The sequence below is a fragment of the Pyrus communis genome, chromosome 4 (genome assembly GCF_963583255.1).
Source record: "Pyrus communis chromosome 4, drPyrComm1.1, whole genome shotgun sequence".
NCBI classification, from domain to species: Eukaryota; Viridiplantae; Streptophyta; class Magnoliopsida; order Rosales; family Rosaceae; genus Pyrus; species Pyrus communis.
This window is the reverse complement of record NC_084806.1, coordinates 14,671,490-14,696,705: the sequence shown is the minus strand read 5'-3', so window position 1 is coordinate 14,696,705 and position 25,216 is coordinate 14,671,490. Positions and strand designations below refer to the sequence as shown.

The 25,216-nt window shown below is 36.7% G+C and overlaps 2 protein-coding genes across 2 annotated transcripts; one reads left to right on the top strand and one right to left on the bottom strand.

Annotated features, from left to right (window-relative positions):
• The first annotated feature begins 13,637 nt into the window (after nt 1-13,637).
• Nucleotides 13,638-14,990, top strand: LOC137732219 (early nodulin-75-like). Its single transcript, XM_068471519.1, has one exon. It carries the CDS (start codon nt 13,648-13,650, stop codon nt 14,704-14,706), a length of 1,059 nt encoding a protein of 352 aa, XP_068327620.1. The 5' UTR covers nt 13,638-13,647; the 3' UTR covers nt 14,707-14,990.
• A 9,108-nt stretch (nt 14,991-24,098) lies between these two features.
• LOC137732739 (uncharacterized) lies at nt 24,099-25,015 on the bottom strand. The gene is made up of 2 exons (XM_068472020.1): nt 24,267-25,015; nt 24,099-24,216 (listed from the first exon to the last, which is right to left on the bottom strand). The coding sequence occupies exons 1-2, from the start codon at nt 25,013-25,015 to the stop codon at nt 24,099-24,101; spliced, it is 867 nt and encodes a 288-aa protein (XP_068328121.1).
• Nucleotides 25,016-25,216: the final 201 nt, after the last annotated feature.

The window sequence follows — 25,216 nt, the reverse complement described above, 5'->3', positions numbered from 1 at the left end:
GTATGAACGGAATTTTTTGATTGGGCATCAGACAAATTTGCATAACAAAAAGTTAGAGTAAGATTTTCTCTCGTTCCATTCTTATTCTCTTCCTTATCCTCCTCTCACATTTTATTTTTTTATCTTATTATTTCTTTAAAGAAATCAATATATTGTTACCGAAAAAAGAAATCAATATAAGAGATTAATGTGGTTTAATCATAACCTTTCAAGTAAGAGGAAAGAAAAGAAAAATAAATTAAGAGGGAAGAGAATCATCCTCTAAAAAAGTTGGGGTCGCAACAAGAGGGCCACTTTTGTAGTTATTCTAATCGTGGTTGTGATCAGAATAGACAGCCATAGCTGCAATTTGAAATCTGCGTCATTGGTCCCATGTTAAAGGAACACGATAAAAAAGAAAAAAAAAAGATTAACTTGGAATTTCGCAAACCTGCTATGTATAACATATAGAAAAATGGAGAAAATAATATTGAATGAACAACTCATTGAATCACATTATTACTACCCTATTGTGAGGCTAATCCCCCCCTTCTCCCTTAGTATAGATAACATCATTTGTTAAAAAAAAATAAAAGAAAATAAAACAATCATTTGACAACTAATTTAATCACATTATTGCTAGCCTATTGTGAGGCTAAGCCCAACCCCTCTTCCCTTTAGTATAAATAATATCGTTTGTTAAAAAAAAAAAAAATTGACAACTAATTTAATCACATTATTATCCGTTAAAGACCCTTTTTTATAACCAGCATTACACGCCTCTTAAGATGTTTTGAATGTATTTAAAAATAGAGAAATTGAATCACATTATTACTAGCCTATTATGAGACACTAATAAATAAAATTAAAAAAAAAAACAACAACATAAAAAAATTAATTATAAAAAAAATACTGTTAAAATGATGAAAATGCCCCTGTCTTATTTGATACATTATTTTGGGATGCAGTGTGTACATAAGATATTTTTTAAATCATGGCGTGCTACGCGCGATGTCACATCTCGCCCCGGGCCCCCACCACGTCTCGGGTTCAACTCCATCGTAGCACGATATTGTCCGCTTTGGGCCCCGACCACGCCTTCACGGTTTTGTTTCTGGGAACTCACACGAGAACTTCCCAGTGGGTCACCTATCATGGGAATGCTCTCACCCCCAACTCGCTTAACTTCGGAGTTTCGATGGAACTCGAAACCAGTGAGATCCCAAAAGGCCTTATGCTAGGTAGAGATGAGAATATACATATATGACTTACAAGATTCACTCCCTTGGGCGATATGAGATGTTACAATCCACCCCCCTTAGGGACTCGACGTCCTCGTCGGCACACCACGGCTAGGGTTAGGCTCTGATACCAAATTGTCACATCCCGGCCCGGGCCCCCACCACATCCCGGGCTCGACTCCACCGTAGCAGGATATTATCTGCTTTGGGCCCCAACCACGCCTTCACGATTTTGTTTCTGGGAACTCACACGAGAACTTCCTAGTGGGTCACCCATCATGGGAATGCTCTTGCCTCCAACTCGCTTAACTTTGGAGTTCCAATGGAACCCGAAACCAGTGAGCTCCCAAAAGGCCTCGTGCTAGGTAGAGATAGGAATATACATATAAGGCTTACATGATTCACTCCCCTGGGCGATGTGGGATGTTACACACGACTTACACGTTTTAAATGTATTTATATGCGTAAATTGACATATGGAAAGTCAAATATTTGAAGTAAATGAATAATCTTAGATCATGCTAGAATAAACCTCTCATAAACCAATTAAAACAGCTGAATTCACATAATAAAATAGGTCTCTATAGAATTTACGATAAGAATAGAGAAAATAATATTTAATAAACAATTGATTGAATCATATTATTGCTAGCCCATTGTGAGGGTAAGCCTACCTCCTCCCCCTAAGTGTAGATAATATCGTTTGTTAAAAAAAAAAAAACAATCATTTGACAACTAATTTAATCATATTATTATCCGCGTGCGAAAGACCTTTTTTATAACCAGCATTACACTCCTCTTTAGATGTTTTGAACATGTTTAAAAATAGAGAAAATAATATTTAATGAACAATTGATTGAATCACATTATTGCTAGTCCATTGTGGGGCTAAGCCCACCCTCTCCCCTTAGTATAGATAATATCGTTTGTTAAAAAAAAAAAAAAAAAAAATCATTTGACAACTAATTTAATCACATTATTGCAAGCCCATTGTGAGACTAAGTCCACCCCCTCCCCCTTAGTATAGATAATATCGTTTGTTAAAAAAAGAAAAATTGACAACTAATTTAATCATATTATTATCCGCGAAAGACCTTTTTTCATAACCAGCATTACACACCTCTTAAGATGTTTTGAATGTGTTTAAAAATAGAAAAATTGAATCACATTATTACTAACTTATTGTGAGACACTAATTAAAAAAAATTAAAAATTAAAAAAAGCACAAAAAAATTTTAATTATAAAAAAAATTACTATTAAAATGACAAAAATGCCCTTGCTTTATTTGAAGCATTATTTTGGGATGCCTTTCAAGTTTTATGCCTTCGGGGCATTTTTTCCAAATATTTTTGTTGAAGCATGGCAACACCAAAATCACTATTCACCTTTCCATTGGCTTTATATATGGATGTACTTAAAATTTTTAGTATATTATGGTAAACTTGTGTGTGGTATGTCGTCCAATTAATAGCTAATGCATTATTTTTCTTCTTAGTTACATGGTGGAAATCTTTGATGTATCGGACTATATGTTGGAAATCACGAATTGGAGGTTTGACAAAACATATTATGATTATATACAAATGATTTCATTTTACATTAAAGTCTTTTAGGATAAGACCTCACACCTATTGAACAACAAGTGGTTAAGTTAGAGTCAATATTGATGTAGGGCCATTCTACTCATCTCTCTGAAACTTTAATATGATATTAGAGTTGTTTTTCTAGGCCCAAATATTTGGTTTGTGTTGCAGTCATATTTAGAATAGGAATGTGATTGTGTAAATCCTAGTAGATCTAGGAATATCTCTTATATTCCTATTAGAAGTTGATTACCTATTAAGAGTTGTAATCCTAAAAGGGTAAGGTTTTTGCCTATCATACTATTATAAATAAAGGCACAATGAGGGTGATACAACACACACCTCACAATTAAATCTCTCTCTTCCTTCTTGCTACCATCGGCCCCCTCTCTGTTTAATCCCTTAGACACGTTAGCAGCACGCTCTTACCAGAAGCTGAGGATTTGACGAAACGTAGGAGGAGGCTATCTTCCACAAAATTCAGAGGCTCTTCTTTGCTTTCTGCCAATCAGGTACGCTTAAAATAAAGGAAGATATTTGAAACGTCCACGAAGCATGAAAACATTCCCTATGATGCATGAACCCTTCTATTTTTATATTTTCCTTGCGATACGATATATGGTATATGTTTATATATTTGTCAATATATGTTTGTTTCATACATTACGCAATTAAATTGCTATGTGGAATTATGAGTCCAAGCATATTAATAAATTAGAAGCAATTTCGGGTTTTTGAAACCCTAGGAATGTCAAAAGAAAAAAAAAAATTAAAACTTATTGGGAACCATGCGGTTTAGCCGCCGTACCACCACTGTGGCTCCGTCGAGCCACCGCCGCTGACCTGAAGCCCAGCCGTGTGGAGCATGACATAGCACGGTGTCGTTTGACACCTTAGACCTTACGGCAGCAGCCCTTTGGGCATTGCTACATTGGCCCAAACCCTAAGCTTTCGGCCTACTCAGTTTTATAGGGCCTGCAGTCCCTAAGCCCAACCAAGAAAACCTACAAACTTTTTCTTGGCCCGTTGTCTCGAGTCATTTAGCCTAACAGCCTAGAGTTGCTGGGCTTCTTTGTTGCCCATGACCCGACTCACCTAAAGCAGTCCATATGCTCACCTGGCTTCATCCCAATCTTGGCCCGCTTGCCAGCAGCCTTATGATGCCGGGCTTAATTTACCCCGAACCCAAAACATGAAACCCAACCTTGCTGAGTTTCCCCAGATCAATTTAAAGGCCAGCTTTTGCTGGGCCTGCCCCGTGTCCCAATTTCGACCCAAAGCTTGCCTTAACTGCTAAGCTCTCCACACCCTCTCGGCCTGAGGCCTGCAGCCTTCCTCAAAGCCCATATGCTTGCAACCGAACCTGCAGGTCCCCTCTCCCATATTATTTTGCTTCCACAATAGACCCCGTTTGGTCCCGATTTAGGTAATTAATTAAAATTAACATGCAGTCCATTAATTTGATAATGAATCCAAAATTATTGACCTGAAGATCACATTTGGACATTAACGATTCAATAATTTATTTTTATACTTTGAACCATTAACACAGTTTTGTAGTAACGAAGCTCTCATACTTGAGTTCCCAAAGAACCTCAAATCCATTACACTTAAATCAACATATTGCATTCTGTGTTTCTTGCAAGAACCTTTCCTTTAAGAACTAATCGTTCATAAAACTAAATTGAACCTGTAGTTTCATATTTAATGCCTTTGAAACCCGAAGTTTTCAATCAAAACTTACCACATGAAACCTGTAGTTTGCATGCATAAATTAAACCAATACATGTCTATAGAACCAGAAATGTTCTACGATATATGTCTATGGATCATCTTATGACTAATCACCTTTTGTTTTGTATCCTCTACTTTACGGACATGTCGAACTTGAACAAACTCGATTTTACCGCTCTGGAAGTCTCCGAAAGAAACTACTTGAAGAAGATTCAAGACGTGAAGCACCATCTCACCGCAAAGGGCATTAGAGCCACCATCAAGGCACTTACCGACAACAAACCTATCGGCGAAGCTCAGAAAGTTATTGCAATGATCTTCATTCGAAGACACATTCATAATGCTTTGTAGATCAAGTACCTTGTTGAGGAGGACCCACGCACCATCTGGCGTACTCTGGTCGACAGTTTGGATCACTAGAAAAACATATACTTGCTTGAAGCAAGACACGACTGGCAGCATCTTCGCTTCCAAGACTCTAAGTTCGTGAATGAATACAACTCTGAAGTTTGTAGAATTCGATCACTGCTGAAATTTTGTAAAGTCGAACCAACTGAATCAGATCTTCTGGAAAAGACCTATTCGACCTTCCATGCCATCAATATTGTCCTGCAGCAACAATATATGGCACATAAATTCACCAAATTTTCGGATTTGATCTCTGTACTACTTCTCACTGAAAAGCAGAACCATCTTTTGATAAAGAATCATCAAGCTTGACCGACTGGCTCGAATACTATGTTTCAAGCGCATGTGATTAATTCTAGTAGCCACAAATGACAAAAAAATGTCATGGCAATGGGCATGAAGCCCAACCACGAGCCCAAGGTCAATAGAGTGTCAGCCCCAAGGGAGGAAATGTGACCCAACAACATCCACCCCCTGCCCCTAAGGCCCCGAACTTCAAGAAGAAGGGAAAAGCTCCGCTCAATCAGCTTCTACTGAAATGGATATGTGTTATCGTTATGGATCAAAGGATCATTGGTCACGCGTATGCCGAGCTAACCCTGAGGCTATTGTCAAGTATCATTCCTGTTGTGAGGCTAACTTTGCACATGTGGAACATTCGAAAGATGCTACTACATTAGTGGAGATATCAGATTTTCATGAGGTGTTAACGCCTATGGAAGGATAAATTAGTTATGTTTTTAAGGTGTTTACCCCTAGTGGCCGAACCCACAAGGAGTGCCCGGCCCCTCTCCCCTATTTTTTTAGGTTTATGGTTTAATTTTGAACAATTTTTCTAAGTTTTTAGAATAATTTGTTTGGTTTTGGTTTGTTTTCAATTATGGATTATTATTTGATGGTTATTATTTCTCGAATTGCTTAATTGAATGAATGGAATTATATTTATGCATGTGACCAATTAAATCAATTTATTTTTAGGTATGTCTAATGGGTAAGTTAATTGTCTGGCTGATAGTGCTACCATGCATACCATCTTGCGTGAGCGACATTATTTTACTAACTTAATACCCAAGAAAGCACATCTGACAACTCTTTCAGGCTCATCCAACCTGATTGAAGGATGCGGAAAGGCACGTATCATGTTGTCCAATGGTACAGTCTTAACCATTAAAGATGCACTCTATTCTCCACGTTCCGAAAGAACGTTGTTGAGTTTTAGAGATATTCATGCGAATATGGTTTTGAATTTCTTTGTATTAATGGTTCTGAATTTCTTTGTATTACTTCATACGAATATGGCCAGAAGTGTATTCACGAGAAGTTGGAACGTTTCCCGAGTGGGTTACACATCACAACCATTCGAGGGATAAAAGCCCATCATGTGGCTGGCCCTATGCCTAACTTCTAAAGTACTTTACTGCTTTGGCATAACCGTTTGGAACATCCCGGACGTGACATGGTGTGCCATATCCTCAAATCATCATATGGGCATCGGTTACCTTTCTATGTTAGATTCCCGCCATGCAAAGCGTGTTCTCTGGGGAAGTTGAATACTCAACTCTCGATTATGAAAAATCATTCAAGACCCCCCCCCCCCAAATTTCTTCAAAGGATTCAAGGGGATATTTATGGACCTATCCAACCAACATGCGGACCACTTAGATACTTTATGATGTTGGTTGATGCATCGACACAATGGTCACATGTTTGCCTGTTGTCCGCACGCAATGTTGCATTTGCTAAACTCCTAGCACAAATTATTTAGCTAAGGGCTGACCACCCTGATTATCCGATTAAGTCGATTCGACTGCAGAACGCTAAAGAGTTTACTTCACAGACTTTTGACGATTATTGCATGTCAGTAGGAATTGATGTGGAACATCATGTACCCCATGTTCACACTCAAAACGGCCTGGCAGAAGCTTTCATAAAGCACCTTCAATTGATAGCTTGGACTTTGGTTATAAGAACCAAACTGCCGATATCTACCTGGGGCTATACAATATTGCATGCAGCTATGTTGGTTCGTCTGAGGCCCATCACTACCCAACCTCATTCATCGTTACAGTTGGTTATTAGATATGAGCTTGACATCTCGCATTTATGGGTGTTTGGGTGCACCATTTGTGTGCTAATAGCACCGCCACTACGTACCAAAATAGGTCCTCAGAGAAAAATGAGAATCTATGTCGATTATGATTCACCATCAATTGTTTGCTATTTAGAACTCTTGACAGGAGATCTCTTTACCTCACGTTTTGCGGATTATCACTTTCATGAGACAATCTTCCCATCGTTAGGGGGAGATAAGCATGCTAAAATTCCTAGAGAACACCACGAATTGTCGTGGTATGCTTCCACTATGTTAGATCCCCGTACTGCCCAGTCTGAAACTGATGTGTGACGAATTATAAATCTTCAAAGCATGCCAGATATTTTTAATGATCAAGCTAAGGTGACAAGATCACATATACCTGCTGCAAACCCACTTGTAAGGATAGATGTACTCCGCGTACGTCAACAACCCGCCTGGCAAGGCCAGATCGTCCCCGAAGGTAGGGAGGCCACACCTTCCACATTTTCTCGTACATTGGTGGCTAGCCAATCATCTGCTCCGACCCTAAAGCGTGGCCAGACCCCTTAGTTCAAAGGATTCACAACCCTGGAAGAGGAAAATAACACCAACTAGTGACCCTAGTTTGAATTCGACCATCGCTCACTCATCCGTTCCAACGCATGAGGTTATTCTAGATTACGACGATATCTTAGATGAGACAACCTAGCTTCCCGAGAATCGTGAGATTTTTGGTCGACTATATAATATCGGAATGAGATGATCGTCGATGATGCATTTGCGTACATAGTAGCTACTGACTTCATGCTTAGCGATAACATTGAACCACGTTCCGTTGATGATTGTCAACGTAGAACAGATTGGTCAAACTATAAATAAGAAATCCAGATCGAACTCGATTCACTTTCGAAACGTAAAGTGTTTGGGCTTATCGTTCCTACACCACCACGCATGAAGCCTGTTGGCTACAAGTGGGTTTTCGTGAGGAAGCGTAATGAGAATAATGAAATAATGCGAAACAAAGCACGCCTCGTAGCATAAGGCTTCTCTCAGCGTCTTGGGATTGATTAGGAGAAGACGTATTCCTATGTGATGGATGTTATAACGTTCCGCTACCTTATCAGTTTAGTAGTTTCCAAAAAATTGAATATGTAGCTGATGGACTTGGTAACCGCATATCTCAATGGGGATCTAGATACGAAAATATACATTAAAGTTTCATAAGGACTTTCATTGACTGGTTCAAATAATTCTAGACCACTAAACACTCTCTCAATTAGGTTGAGGAGGTCACTCTACGGATTGAAACAATTCGGATGGATGTGGTATAACCGTCAGAGTGAATAATTGACAAGTCAAGGTTATGTGAATAACGAATTATGCCCATGCGTGTTCATAAAGAAGCCACATTCCGGATTTACAATTGTTGCAGTTTATGTTGACGACATGAACCTCTGTGGAACTCCCACAGAGCTTGAGGAAATTGCTACACACTTGAAATTGGAATTCGAGATGAAAAATCTTGGGAAAACTCGATATTGCCTTGGCCTGGAGATCGAGCATTGTTCGGATGGAATCTTAGTACATTAATCGAACTACACCCAAAAATTGTTGCGACATTTTAATGAGGACAAAGCGAAGCCTTCGAGTACACCTATGGTCGTCCGGACTCTAAATGCTAAACGAGATCCCTTCCATCCAAAGGAGGATGAGGAAGAGATTTTGGAACCCGAAGTTCCATACCTATGTGCAATTGGGGCTTTATTGTACTTAGCTTAATGCACTAGACCTGACATCTCTTTCGCTATTAATCTTTTGGCTAGATACAGCAATGCGCCCACACGCAGGCACTGGAATGGTGTTAAAGACATTTTCCACTACCTCAAGGGTACGATGGATTTGGGCTTGTTCTATACTCGTGAATCTTCGAGTGTTACCTCCCCCTATGGTTTTCAGATTGATTCTCGCCTTGTTGGTTACACAGATGTTGGATATCTGTCTAATCCATATTGGGCACATTCTCAAACGGGCTATGTCTTTATCGTTGGAGACACTGCTATATTTTGGAGGTCTACCAAGCAAACGCTAGTTGTGACTTCTTAGAACCATACTGAGATTCTCGCCCTACATGAAGCATCGCGTGAGTGTTTTTGGCTGAAAGCAGTTATGGAACATATTCGAAGCACTAGTGGTCTTACTTTCATCGTTGACCTTCATACGACGATCTTTGAAGACAATGCAACATGTATCGAGCAGTTAAGGAATGGATACATCAAGGGAGACAAAACCAAGCATATAGTGCCGAAGTTTTTTTACTCTCACTAGCAATAACAACATCAGAACATTGAAGTCAAACAAATCCGTTGCCAGGACAACCTGGCCGATCTCTTCACCAAGTCATTGCCTAAGTCTATTTTTCAGAAGCTCGTCCAAGGAATCAGTATGCGTAAATTATCTAAGTTGAATCACTTGCAATTCTCTTATTTGGAAGTTATGTCTAACTCAGAGGGAGTATCCTAAAGCATACTCACTTGATCTTAATATACTCTTTTTCCTACGATTAGGTGCATTTTTCCCACTGGGTTTTTGCTACCAAACGAGGTTTTGACGAGACACCCATGCATCCTGGGATGATCATACTCTGTTGAGTTCACTACTTTCGTCATTTTTGACGTATGTTTTGGACATTATGCATACTTCTCACTTTTCTCCTTAGTCTATGGGTTTTCCCCATGCCTTGAGTTTTACCACACCGAGATTTTGTGAGTTTTACCACCAATGCATACTTTCTGTTTCTCTTCACGTGTGGCCGACTAAAGATATGGTTCCATGTGAGGTAGTGCAGAAATCCCACATTGGAGGTTTGACAAAATATTACAAGTTATATACAAATAGTTTTATCCTAAATATGCCAAGGTCTTGAGGAAAAAATCTCACAACTCTTAAGCTACAAATGGTTAACTTGGGAACAATATTATTGTTGAACTATTAGGCTCGCCTTTCTAAAATTTTGACAATATATAATAATATTATAAAAATTTTGTAACTCAATTGGTTAAAAATATTTCATATGTATCGAATGTGTTGAGTTCAATTTCACCACACTAGTGCGTGTATAAAAATAAAGAAAAACAACTATATTTTATCTCTGTTTATCTCTGTCAATACCCTAAGCTGTGAAGAACATGTCGGCAGAGCCGCGGAGATCAACCAGGGATCTCATCATAATATCGACTTCTTATACTGCTCGTGAACATGTATGCAAGGACCAGTACAGAACCACCTGCAAAATATGACGGAATATTTAATTGTGTCCACATGCATGCCTTGATACTGTGTTACGCTTTATGTTGTGAAATGCATAAAAATCTGGCTTACTTTGTCTCACTGACTAGGGTAGTTATACCAAGAGTCAACAGGACGTCCCACAAGTTGAATGGCTGAGGTACAAAATTGCCGAAGAGAATCTTCAGAAACTTTGTACAGTTACCATGTTACTAATTCATGTAATTTTGTAGGCTGTATAAATAACATGATAAATGATTAATTTGAAACTTAAGATCAATATAATAAATATGGAGTTTTAATGAAACACTTCCGGTATTGTTTACTTTTAACGAAAATGACATTTTCACTCTAAAAAGTCACTCATGGTACTATACACGTACAATACTTTTTTGTCATTTTGATTAAAACTCAAAGTTTTTAAGCCCATTTTCATTAGTTTTCCTTAATAAAGAAGTATGTATGTGTTATAGTTGTAAGTAATGACAACTCTAGCTACTTGGTGAAGTTAGAGGCGGCTAATCAATCCATTAGATTGTTAACGGGTACCCATTAAGAGCTATTTAATTTGATATCATTATAATATAGAGGTGAGATAGGCAGTGGTGACGATAATGTAAGGTGAAATTAAACTAAATCAGTCTTAATGAGTATCCATTAATAACCTAATGAGTTGATTTGTGACCTTTAGGTGAAGCGACGTCAAATAAAAAATCTCTTCATCATGAACTTTGTGGTGTGACACTATCCCATTGTGCTACTAAACCATCTACATGAATAACACTGTGCTACTAAACCCTAGTGTGACACTATCCTAATGTGCTACTAAACCAGAGTGTGACACTATCCCAATGTGCTACGAAACCCTAGTGTGACACTATCCCAATGTGTTACTAAACCATCTACATGAATAACATAATTGATGAATATTAGGGACCTAGAGAATATAATTTTGAATAAGTACATAAATGTTATAGCATAAATAAATTAGTAACCTTACATGGCGAGGTGACTGAGAATTTTCTTCAGATCCTGTAGCAAAAGCAGCCACATGACTCATACAACTGCTTTCATGCCTTCACACAATTTCACTACACGGACAACATATATATGCATGCACATGCAAACGCACCCAAATAAACCCGAAAACAAACAAAAGGAAAATTCGTTCATGTTGCAACTGTATCAAGGAAGATATATGTACCATTTGACTTTTAAGTTCTCTGCATTTTTTGACTGGCCCAGAGGCTTCGAGTTGCGGAAACCTTTTAAGAATGGAAGAGAAGTATCAAATTAAATGCTCTCTTTTTGCATGGAAGAAGTTAAGAGAAACGTTTTGGAATTGACAAATAAGATTACAACTACACACAAAGTAGTACGTTTAAATGAATTTGAAATAACAATATGCAAGGAATTATTTGAAACTCACTTGTTTTCTTCCTTTACTTAGTCGCATATAATGATTGTAATAGTTGAAACAACCAATTTAATCTTATAATTTTATCAAAAAATCCATAGATTTGGAATTCCTCCATTCAAATGGGTACTAAGAGTTTCTCTCTTCAGTCATTCACAATTCACATAACAGAAAAGAAAAGATTTCAATGCTCTTGACAAAACTTGTAAAACACTTAAATACCACAGATACGCTCAACTCTTATAATCTTGACATCGGTTCTTGAAAGTGATTAATGTCGTTTACGTGAAATCTTGCTAGCCTCTGCTTAACTAGATAGCTGCTTTCTAGCCACATAAACTATGCACCAAAACAACTTGCGATTTAGTGTCGTTTATATCAACATTAAATACAGGTCGTCATCCTAAGTGGGAAAAGGAGAAAGACCATTGCGGGCTCGCTGATATAGGGATTAGTAGTAATTAACAAAAAAAAAAAAAAATTTAAAACAAATAAAATATATAGTCGGTAAAATATTGTCCATCTTTCCACCGGATACACAAGATCTTCGTAGAAACAAGCAAAATCTGTGGACTGATGGATTTATCCAATTAATTTCATCATGCTAGCTTTTTCCAAAAGAGAATTTAGTTTCCATAATTTATTTCCTTAAAGTGATTATGGGAGCCGCTAAATGTTGGATAGCATATAATAAGACAGCATCATGAATCACTACGTGAAAAAGAACCTAAAGCCACACTCAATCTTGTCACAGCTTGATAAACCATGTCTTTAAACCATTGAAGGCGGCACTAATTATCATCCAATCAATTGAGCTTCAACTTGAAAAAGGAAGAATATGTTTTGTGTTTCACACTCGATTTCACCTCTCTGTCGTTTAGATTAAGTAAAATTATATATATCGTTGGAATAGAACAAAAAGAAAGAGTAATGTCTTGTGTACCATATTTATTTGATGCACAAGTGAGTTCCATTTCTTACAACAATTTGGTCTACGCTATAGTCTGTTAACATGGTATAAGTCTCTAAATTTGCTGAAGTGAATCTCTTTTATATTCGAGATATATGCTGCAATTCGATGTACTAATATATAATTTGTATGTGAATAACTTTACAAAGGATTGTTTGTTTTACTAAATCATTAGCTCAATATTTTTATAGCATTAACGTAAAATATTTGAGTCAATATTTCTAGTTATGGAAAAGAAAACTTGAAAAATACTTGTGCATATACAGTCGGCTATATATGCAGGAATATAGACGGCCATTTAGTTCGAACTTATTTCGAAAAGAAAGTAACATTGTTTTCTCCATCTTGTGGAGAAATTTTTAGTTGTGACGAAAACACGAACAGTACACCACGTATTTTTATGTAAGTGGTGGAAAATTTTATTTCTTAAGTTATTAACTTTTTAACACACATATCCCATCATTTATATAACAACACGTGATGTACCATCTCGTATGACGATCGCACCGAAAAATCTCTCCATCTTGTTTAAAAGAAAAACGTGCAAAAGCAACTTGCTATATTTTCTTATTGTCTTGTTCTTTCTAAAGTTAAAACATTATCTCTAATATAATATCGATCAGTAATGCTAGAGTACCAGGTCACTGACTGCATGTGAGTTGTGAAAACTAAGTCGTGTAGTTTAGCTTTCCTGCAAGTCCCCTACCTGGTTTGAACGTAAAAGTTGTCAAACATTTCAACTCAAATAGGACCCTAAATGGACCCCTCCTCATATATAAAATTGTACAAACAAAATAAAAACCAAACCATACAAAATTCAACGAGTACACACATTTCGTTTTAAAAAATCCAAGTGCATGGTGACATGTGTCATGACCACAGTGCTGCCCCATCACTATAAAAAACCACTCACTTCTACTAGTTTCGAACCATCCTAGAACATAAGAGTCTAAAGATGTCTCCCAATTACTTGCTAGTTTTTCTTGTCGGAGTGGTGGTTTTCACCACTTCAACTCCTTCTCTTGCCCTGAAACCCCCAATTCACAAGCCTCCTTCCCACAACCCATCAAATCACAAGACTCCAACCCCACTTAACAAGGAAGAGCCTTTCCCATTCCCAGAGAAGAAGCCCCCAACCCAACATAACGAGCCCCTCAAGGGCAAAGGAGAGAAGCCTCCACCCAAGCACAAGCCACCACACAATGAACACCACTTGCTAGAGGTGGAAGGCAAAATTCCCGAGGGACAAAAGCCACCACAAGAGCACAATCAGCCTCCAAAGGGACAAAAGCCACCACAAGGGCACAAAAAGGCACCCCAAGAGCACACTGAGGATCCAGGGTTTGAGAAACCGCCACCAGAGCACAAACCAGGACAGCCAAGTGATGAGCCACCGAAGAGAGGACCACCAGGACATACCCCAGGTATTGGACACCCAGGTGACGAGCCACCGAAGAAAGGAGAGAAGCCACCGCCCGAGCACAAACCAGGACACCCAGGTGATCAGGAATCCCAAAAAGGAGAAAAGCCACCACTGAAGAACAAAGGAACCGCAGGTCATGATGAACCTCCCAAGGGTAAGAAGCCACCACCGGAGCACAAGCCGCCTCACAATGAACAAAACACCGGACGTCGTTTATTAGAGGCAGAGTCATTGGATGGGAAATTGCCTCCTAAGGGAAAGAAGCCAAAGCTACCTCCAAAAGGCAAGCCACCAACCCCACTTGAACATAATGACGATGGAGATCACAAGCCATTCCCCGAACACAACCCAAAACCAAAGCCAGTTGAGCAGCCTCCAAAGGGTAAGGGAGATAAGCCACCGAAGGGTAAGGGAGATGAGCCACCTCATCATGATCGTCATCTTGAAGAGAATGTGGTGGAGGAGGGAAGAGACTCATATCACAAGCCACCTCGGAAACTAAAACCCCCAACTGGTACTGGAAAGAAGCCCCCAACTCGCCCTGTCAAGCCACCTCAAAAACCACCACACAAGCCTCCATTTCCCAACTAATGATGCATGCATGCATGGATGACTAGCTTGCTGGCTCGGTTCCATATATTATTATGTAGAATAAGAGTGATCATTTGTTACAACTATTACATACGTACATAGTTGCATGCATGCCGCTATTTGTACTACTTGGTACCATCATGGTATTTAGCGCTCGGCTAGCTAGCAGTTAAGGATTAGCTCAAAGATATGGAGTTGCATGCTCTTCTCATGTAAAGCATCTAGTGTCATCTGTGCTCTGATTATAAATATTTAAATATGAACCATGCACTCTTTTCAATTTATTTCATTCTCATTCGGTGTAGCTAAAATCACACAAAATACTTGCAAGAATACAAGAATGTTGTAGTATAGATGCTCATGTAAGGTCGTTCTCTACAACGACTATTTTAATAGTTTATGTAAAAAAAAAAAATCCTAATTAACTACTTAAAATTGAAAATTGATAAAGGAGTTTTTGAATTTGGGTAATATGAAAAACGAATTTTAATTAAAAACAAATAGCAAATTCACCCAAATTTAATACGATAAAAGAAAAGAGTTTTAAATACCAATTTATAAAAGCACTAGGGTTCCCCAATCACTTAGCAATCCTATGAATTTTTACCAATTACTTATGATCTACACATGCCACTTTGAAGGTTAGGTTTTCGTAATATATACTCTACTTTTGGAACCTTCAATATATAACGTATATCAAACATGCAATCCGTCTGGACGTTCGGATCAAATATGAACATGAGAGACTCATTATGTTTTATGAAAACCCTTTGAAAGACCATGCAACCCTTAAGACGCGATGTTCATTTTCAGGGAACCTTCCGAAAATTGCATCCAATCACTTTTCTAAAGATCCTAATGGTGATCAAGCATTAAGACAATTATATAGTTTAAAATTGTGATCAATAATTCAAAGCATGCAAGCAATCAACCATAAGCAATTAAATAAAAATTACATATTCATGCTAAAACTCAAGGCTTCGCCCTAGCAAACGAATTAGCTACGCATATTCATAATTAAATTCATGGAAAATATTATTAGAATGAATAGGAATGACAACACCTTAAAGTAAAAATCTGAAATCCTTCAAGAACGCTAGCAAATTTTTGTCTTCAAAGTCGCATCAAAAAAACCTTTTTTAAAAAACTAAGACCGGCAAAGCCTTATATCCACTGCCATGCCATCGCATAATCCCTAAAACATAGTATTTTTTTCTCAACTAGGAAACTAAATAATAATAAAAATATCTTAGAAAATAAAGTCCTAATTGAGCTAGGAGAATCTGCAAGGGAATTGTCCAGCCACATTTTAGCCTCAAATATCCTCCAAATCCGGCCCATAATAGCTCATTTTAAAGATTAGAACGTTCTGAACACATCTTTAGAAGGCCACGGTCATCTTGGCCGGGCTCCAAAAACGCAATTCAAGCCCAAAACGTCACTTTTCCAGCACCATGCACTACTCCTTTATTCTATCATCAGAAAATCACCGATTGGTAAAAAATTCCAAACTTTGACACAATCAAGCTAAGTGACTTACGAACATCCTCCAACTAGAATTACTCCAAAATTCATCCATTTGATCACGCCTTGCTCCAGAGGAAGTTGAAAGTCCTATATTGAAAATACAACTCAAAGTATCAAAATTCTTCCAAAATAATAACCAAAATATACTAAGAATAAGGTTAAATATATAATATAAAATCTACTCATCAGTAGCTAATTATTGTTCAGAAATTTGGCTTTTTGTGATGGACTATCAGTGTAAAATAAAATTTTGCATGTGTAAAATATTTTAGCTAATAGAGTGTTGCGTTTTTACATATAGGTTCTGGGTTCAAAACTTCTTTTTTTGTAAATTATTATAATAGTTTCAAACTCTAAAGCCTTCCTTAATAAATATATGTATGTATGTATGTATGTATGTGTCAATGTGTGAGTGTGTGTATATATATATATATATTTATAAAATAAAAAAATAAAAAAAAAAAAAAAAAAAAAAAAAAAACTAAACTTGAGCTTCAACCATGAAACCAATTGGCAATGTGGGAAGTAGTCCAATTACTTAGAAGTACATGCAAGGTCCCTCCTCTTTCCGATATGGGATTCACTCTCAACACGCCTCATGTGTGGTTAATTTTTAATTCTAACAATTGGACAACACCAATCGCATGATATGGGGAACATTTAGCTGTTGGACTTCACACATGGGACAACCTTGCTCTGATACCATGAACAAAGTTGAGGTTCCACCATAAAACCAATTGGCAATATGAGGAGTTGCCTAGTTACTTATAAGCACATGCCATGTCTATCAATTTTCACGTGTGGGATTCATTCTCAACAGTAACACCAATAAACTATTGCTTTTTTACTTTTGTTTTTATTTCTAATTTTTATGTTTAAACTATAATAACTTGTCGATATTGCAAATAACAACCTTGTCTTGGCCAAAACTCGAAGAATTATTCTACTGTAGATTGACACTTGGTGCTAGTAAAATAATCTTTTCACAATAATTGGTGGGAATAAAATAATTTTTTTTTTTTTTTAAGTAAGTGATAGCGTTAGTAGGTTAAATAGTAAGTTGTTAGAGGGGAGGATAATCGACGTGGATCAAATCCGCACAGGGCATTAGCATGATTGCTTTCCACCACTACGTGAAAGTAGTATATGCAAAAATTATACCAATTAGGTACCTTTTTTGGTTGAGTTGCTTTTTTGGAAACCCAAAAGACAAATTAACATGTATGTCAGTATGAGTTCAAGTCTTTTGCACTCATTTTGCATGTGACATATATGTGGCCTCTAATCGTATTGACACGTGTTAGTAAACTTAATCCTCCTTAAATTTGTTCTCACAAACTTAAACTTAAGGGAGACTTTGGATGTGGTCCCTAACTACCAATGTTCATTGACTAAAACCTTTGTGGTTTTCAATTTTTTATTAAGGTCCTTGACATTAATGTAATAATGTATTTCTAAGTAGGTTATTATATTCTTTAAATTAAAAATAAAATTTGTAGTTATTTAATTAATGAGATTTTAAATAAAATCCAAATTTATGGGATTAAAAAAATAGTAGAGAAATTATATTCTCCAATATATTGTGTATATATACATATATACACATATATACATGGATGTATTCATCAAAACTAACCAAAAAATTATTGTACCATAATAGAGTCAAAGAACTGACCATAATAGAGTCAAGGTAATGGGAAAAAGAATTGACCATAATAAAGTCCTTCTCAATTGACTTCATTGAATTAAAAACTCGAAGCTGATCCTGCAAGTTTGGATCTCGGGTAATAGATGAGTTGGTATTTGAGCAGAACAATGGGCAACAAGATGATCCTTATGTAAACTCAGGTGGCAAAGAACTAGGATATGGAGATGGAGGTGAGCTAAGAATTCCATTATAATTAACTATCAACATTATTACCATAGCTTGATTGGCATGAACTAAAATTGGATTGAGCATGATAACAACCATTGAAACCAGCATGAAATTAAGAGCTAAAGAGAGGAAAGAAAGAACAGTTTGTCTTACATTCACCAAATTTAGTTACCACAACAGACATAAGGGGTTTCACAAGAGCACAATCCACAATGGCTTCCTTAGCCAGCAATTGTGCACAAAATTCCTTGAGTGAAACGATACTCTCACACCCTTTGATTACACATTTAAATGTGTTGTATTTTGGAGGAAGTCCATTCAACGTAATGATCACAAAGTCTTCATCAGCAAATGTGACACCAAGAATAGAAAGTCCATCCCCTTGCTTCTTTAATTCTTCAAAGATATTGATGAATTTGATCATTTCTTAATATTGTAAAGATCAGTCTGTAATTTGATTATATTGGTTTTTGTACTTGGTAAGAAAAACTGGTTTTGAAGATGAACCCAAATCTTTTAAGAACTCTTGGTACCAATCACACAGGAAATAGCGGATGAAGGAAGTGTTGTAGTAAGTAACAACATCAAGGCATGATTATGCATTTTCAAGACTTTGTACTCATCAATTTCAATTCTTGAAGATGAAGTACTAGATGTTACTAGGGATGGGTTGGAAAAACCGAAAACAAAAAAAAAACTGAACCGAAAATCAATTTCAATTCTTCAATCTATCATACCTCGCCATCAGTCATCTCGCCATCAGCTTCTTCTACCGTTTCGAGTCTCGACATCAAAAGGTTAGTCTCACACTCTCACTTCTCTGTGTTTAATTTTTTGTTCTATTCATCTGTTCAAATTGGTTCTGATTGGACAAAGATTAGAGAATGATTCATATTGTGGCCTTTACAGATTTTTAATTATTAATTTGCATTTTCTATCAACAAAGATTAGAGGGATTCATACGTTGCATTTTCTGGGTTTCTTTATGCAACATATGGATATATCATTCACTTACTGATTGTAAAAGTTTTAACACTGAGATGGAATTATATAAATAAACACACAATTTTGTCTTACAGTTGGATGGAACTCCTATTTTTTCCTGTAAATGCTACCTAAATAAACACACAATTTTGTCTTACAGACTTACAGTTGGAAGAAACCAGAGGATCTGAGTTTTTACTTTCTAGTTCAGGTAAGGTTTAAATTCGTTTTATCATGAATAGCAAACATTATAAACCAGAGGATCCGATATTGCTACCACATTGGGGAATACCAAATGGTCCAAGTTCGTTGTCACGGACTGAAGACAAAATGCTTTATACTAGTGTTGCTTTTGAAACTAGTTCTATTGTAAAGTATGTCGTAATTGCAGGCACTAAGCATGACTTAAGTTTAATAATGTGCTTGATAGCTGGGGTGATTTACCATTAAAGGTTTGCTGCATGATTTCACTCTGTATATTTCATATGCTTACTAGTCTTCTACTACTACTGATAGTGAATGTTACTAGTTCTCTCAGAACAATAATTTTGTTGGCAAGCTTGCGAGCCCTTTCAGCATCCAGTTGAGCTCTATTTTCTCTCATCTTTCTATCGGTATCCTTCTCCAGTTCTCCCTTTCTAATTTCATCTTCCTAGTACTGCAATACATTAAGGGTGCGTTTGTTGCACCGGACTATCTCGGACTGAACTAGCTTTAGGGACAGACTTAATTAAGCGTTTGGTGCAGTATCCGACTAAAAAACAGGATAATTAACAGACTATAATATTATATTATTTAATACATTTCTAATAATATTTTATTATTAATTCAACATCTTTTTTTCTTTTTATTTTTTCTAAAAAACACTGCCCCCATCTGGAAATTTCTTTCCTCTTCTCCCTATTTAGCTCCGTCTCATCTCTTTTTCTTTCTCTTTTTCCTGCAAAACCCAGATCCTTCCCATCTTTCTTTTGAACTCTATAACCTATACAACCAATCATTCATCATCTCTATCAATCATCTAACTGACTCCATTGATTTTTCAAATTTCTTGATTTTCTTTTTCCAGCGAGTTGGTTAAAGTGTCGATCGAGAAAGAAAGAAGCTTTGAGCATTATTTGAAATAGAGAAAATGTTTTTTTTAGAGATGGGTAGAAGAAGAAAGCAAAGCCAAGGGGTTTTCTGGAAATTTTCTGTTCATCCCTAAAGCTGCCCATCTGGGATTTTTTTGGGAAAAAGGAAGAACAAGCACTGCTGACTGCTGGCCATGGTGACGACGCCGTAGAAGAAGAAGGAAGCCTAATGATTGGATGTCGTTGTTTAGCAAGCAAAAGCTGGGGTCTGGATCTTGGCCTTAATTTTCTTTTAGTCCCGCTTAATTCTAAGCGAAAGTATGGAACTAGATAACAGGGTTTAGTGAAGCGGGGAGGGCCTTATAGTTGAGGCTTGTCCCATTTATTGTAGTCCAAGACCTTATCAAACGTAGGATAATAATCCCAGTTAAGGCAATCCAAGCCAGCCCCTCCTAAGGAGGGGAAACAAACGCACCCTAAGAATAAGATTGACTGAAAATTTGCATGTAGTGAAGAAGACTACAGATACAGAAAGCTTTTGAAAAAAAAAAATGAATGGTAGCAAGTTGATAATACAACCATGTTATGAAAGAGTAGGATATGTATGCTGGTGATGTGGAATGGTAGCAAGGTGACACGAATTTCATTGTGCATATGCTGATAGAAGTAAAACATGTATGTGGGTGATGTGGAATGGGAATCAGAAATATGCCCTGTCTGATGATAACTCTTTCGGTGGTTAAAGTTTGATTATTTTAAATAACATTTTAATTAATTTCTTTTATTATTTGTATGTAGAAACGACAAGTGGAAGTTCAAAAAATGATGCTATGTTACCCCCTTGGCCGCCTAAGCGTTAGCAAGCAAATTGTCATTGTCCTTGATTCTATTGGAAATTCGGAAGAATGATGTTTTCTTAGGAATCTTTTTTCTATTGAAGGAGAAAAAAAAAAAAAAAAAAAAAAAAAAAAAAAAAAAAAAAAAAAAAAAAAAAAACCCGAACCATGTTGAACCGAAAACAATCGAAAAAAAAAAAATTGAACCGAACTAAAATTTCGGTTCAATTTCGATTTTGGCAAAAAATCGAACCATTTCGAATGGAACCCAGCCATGTTACCACTAAATATCCTAAATAAGTAGAAGAAAACTAAGTATGACACATATTTGATTCGTCAATGAACTGCATAATTCCATGGACTTGAAGCATCAACTGCATCTGAAAATGCCATTGTAGATAATTGTTCTCATCCAGTTTCACAGTAACAGAAGTCGAAATGGATGAAATCAATCCAGTGATCAATGATTGCAAGATTTGAAGTTGATTCACAGTTACCATTTCGGAAAATTGTAGAGAAATCTCTCTAAGGAAAAGACTCCAGCACCTGGTGTGCACAAACATTCAGAGCGAAGAATGAAGAACTGGGTAACCTTGATACACCCACAAGATAGAAGAAGAAAGGATTTCGTGTAGAAGAAGCAAAAATAATAGAATAAACCACCAACTACTCTACCTTAGCGAGGCCACCCAAAGGGGTGATAGAATAAGTAAATAGAAAACTTCATTTTAAACCTTGGAAAATATGACTTTTAGACTACAACTTTGTGTAAGATTAAAAATCTAATTTTTGTCCCTTGATGTATTTAACCACCACATTTATTAATTATATTTTTATGTTTTATTTCTCATTTTCTTCATAATTGTAATGTATTAATTACATTTAATTCTAATTCCATTCATCATAATATATTTTGTTGTAAACATTTAGGTAAACTAATTTTTTTTTTTTATATAATGTGTCCTGACACAATTTGTGTCCTCCATTTAGGTATATTAGTTCAGTAATTTATATTGGTATGTCCATAGATACATTTAGGTACATTAATTCTTTGTAATACATTTTGATACATACATTTCGTTATTACAATTAGGTACATTACAATATATTGCATTTTGGTACTGATATTTGGTACAAACATTTCATTATAAACATTTATGTTCATTATAATACATTTTGGTACTCAAGAGGCTTATGTTCGATTCTTGCCAAATGCGAATTTGAACTACATTATTGCTAGCCCATTGTGAGGCTTAGCGCACTACCTCACCTCCTTAATGTAGATAATATTATTTGTTAAAAATATATATATATATATATAAAAAAAAAAGGGATGTCTCACTTACAAGTAAAAAAAAAAAACCTCTAAATCGTAATATTAAGTGGCATATTTAGTATAAAATATTTGAATTAAAGTGCTCCATATATATATATATATATATATATATATATATATATATATATATATATATATATCCAAGTGGTTGTATTTGTATAGCTTTTCGGAAACTATTTTATTTATTACAATCTTGAATAAAGGTCTCGTTTCATGTAGTGGATCGGATTAAAGGAGACTAAAGACTAAACATGAATGGAATTTTTCCTTCCATCCTACCATTTTAGGAATGATTGTAGAGAATAATAGCTAGTTTGGTATTGCTATCTTTAACAAAAAAAAAAAAAAAAATGCGGTGAGAATAAACAGTTGTAAAATAAAATTGTTAAAAGTTTGGAAAACCATTTTTCTTTTTCTTTTTTTTTGGTAAAAGTGCTTTTAACAAAAAAATAAATAAATAAAAATCTAAGTGTTTGGTAAATTTTTATATAAAATTGTTGTAAATATACTAAATGACTAGAAAAAGATATGATATTTAATGTTATATAATGATTGTCAAAAAGAATAATGTAAAGATAAAGATTGTGATTTTGTAAAATTTTTGGGGTATACTTGCCATTTGAAAATTTCATTAAATTGGTACTTATATCACTGTACTTTAAAAAAAAAAACAGTTTTTTTTTATAAGCATGGTAGACTCTACTTCTGCTTTTCTACTATTATTGACATCAGTTTTTTTTTTTTTTTTTTTTTTTTTTTCCAAACACATTTGATATTCTAAATTTTTTAATATGTTTATTTTTTTATTTTTATTTTTTATTTTTTTATTTTTTATAAAGTACCACAATCCCAAACCAACCCTAAGTTTTCTTATTGATTCCTACTTCCAAGTTGGCCACAATGTTTTCAATATTTCTTTTAACACACCTTGAAATATTTTATGCATTTCAATCCAATCCTCAACACCAAATGCTTCTTAGTCTTTACATATCCCCTGCCAACTTATTTAGCATGGGGAAGAAGAATAGGATGCTTAACCCCATCCATATATGCTAAGCTTAGAGTTTAAATGTCCAAGCGTCAATGGCTATACCACAATTACTAAGTGGCCAAACTCTTGCCATTTACATAAAGACAGAGGTTGAACAGAAAGGGACGACCGTTTAAGAGGAAAATGACAGTTTAAGGCCAAACATTTAAGAAGAAAAGAAAATTGATTGGATTTAAATACAAAAGCCAAATGTTTGAAATCCGATTCAAACAAAATGCTGCTCGAATTATAACAGAAGTTTTTAATTTTTAATTTTTAATTAACATTCATAGACTTTCCAAACAAACAAAGCTTATGCTTCACTCAGACGCGATAATTTTGCTATTTCTTGTAGTGGTTATTCTTATCACACTTCATCCAATGCCCATGAGGATGACAAGCTACAAGTCACTCCCATAAGACACGAAATTTACAAGCCATCAACGTTTATACCACCATTTTACAAGCCGCCATTTCTTCCTCCTATTGTAGTGAGACGACCGCCACCGCCACCGCCAGCTCCGAAGAATCTGCCACCACCCCCACCTCCCAAGCCATGGCTGCCGCCATTTCTTCCTCCTATTGTAGTGAGACGACCACCACCACCACCTTTGAAGAATCTGCCAGCACCCCCACCTCAGAAGAATCCACCACCACTGCCACCTCAAAAAAATCCACCCCCATCTCCACTTCCGAAGAATCCGCCGCCGCCACCACCACCTCAAAAAAATCAACCGCCAACACCAACACCACCTAGAAAGAATCCGCCAGCAATACCAACACCAACTCTAACACCAGCTCCAACTCCAATGCCAACACCAACGTCAATGCCACCACCGACACCGACACTAACACCAACACCAACACCAACACCACCTAGAAAGAATTCACCACCAACACCAAGTCAAACACCAGCGCCAACGCCAACACCAACACCAACACCGACACCGACACCAACACCAACGCCAACACCAACTCTAACACTAGCACCAATGTTAATGCCAACGCCAACACCAACACCAACGACAACGCCACCACCAGGACAGAACAATCCTCCGCAAGCAGTACCACCTCAGAAAATTCCATCATTAGCCCCATCACCAGGACGAAATAATCCTCCACAAGCGCCACCACCTTTGAACAATCTACCACCAACACCATCACCAAGTTTGAGCAACCCAGCCCTAGCACCTTCGCCAGGTTGAAACAATCCTCAACGAGCACCACCACCTCATAATAATCCACCGCCACCACCATCACCAAGTCGGAACAATCCACCGCCACCAACATCACCAAGTCAGAACAATCCACCGCCACCCCATCCAAACAATCCACCACCACCACCAAATCGGAACAATCCACCTCCACCACCGAGTCGGAACAATCCACCACCACCACCAAGTCGGAACAATCCACCACCACCAAAGAATAATCCACCGCCACCACGTTTACCTGGTCAAAACAGTCCTCCACAACCATCACGTGGTTGAAACAATCCCCCACAAGTTCCACTACCTCAGAACATCCATCCACCACCACCTCCACCAAATCTGAATAATCCTCCACCACCACATTTAATAAGTCAAAAAAATCATCCCCCACCACCATCCCCAGGTCGAAACAATCTTCCTCCACCACCACCACCATGTTTGAACAATTCGTGACCACCTCCACCAATTATCTGTCAAAATTGAGTCAATATGACCTAGATAATTCCTTGAAATAAGAGCTGTCGAAACTTAGTTGTCAACAGCTTCTAATATGATCGATTACCTATATAATTCTATATATTATATAAATACAGTAATATATTACTGCTCTTGTAACTACTTTAATGAAATTTGGTTT

Coding starts and splice junctions, on each gene's coding strand:
- LOC137732219 (XM_068471519.1), top strand. CDS start 13,648: ATGTCTCCCAATTACTTGCTAGTTTTTCTTGTCGGAGTGGTGGTTTTC.
- LOC137732739 (XM_068472020.1), bottom strand. CDS start 25,015: ATGGTGGTGGTGGTGGAGGAAGATTGTTTCGACCTGGGGATGGTGGTG. Junction 24,217..24,266: donor GCGCTGGTGTTTGACTTGGT/GTTGGTGGTGAA, acceptor TGTTGGTGTTAG/TGTCGGTGTCGGTGGTGGCA.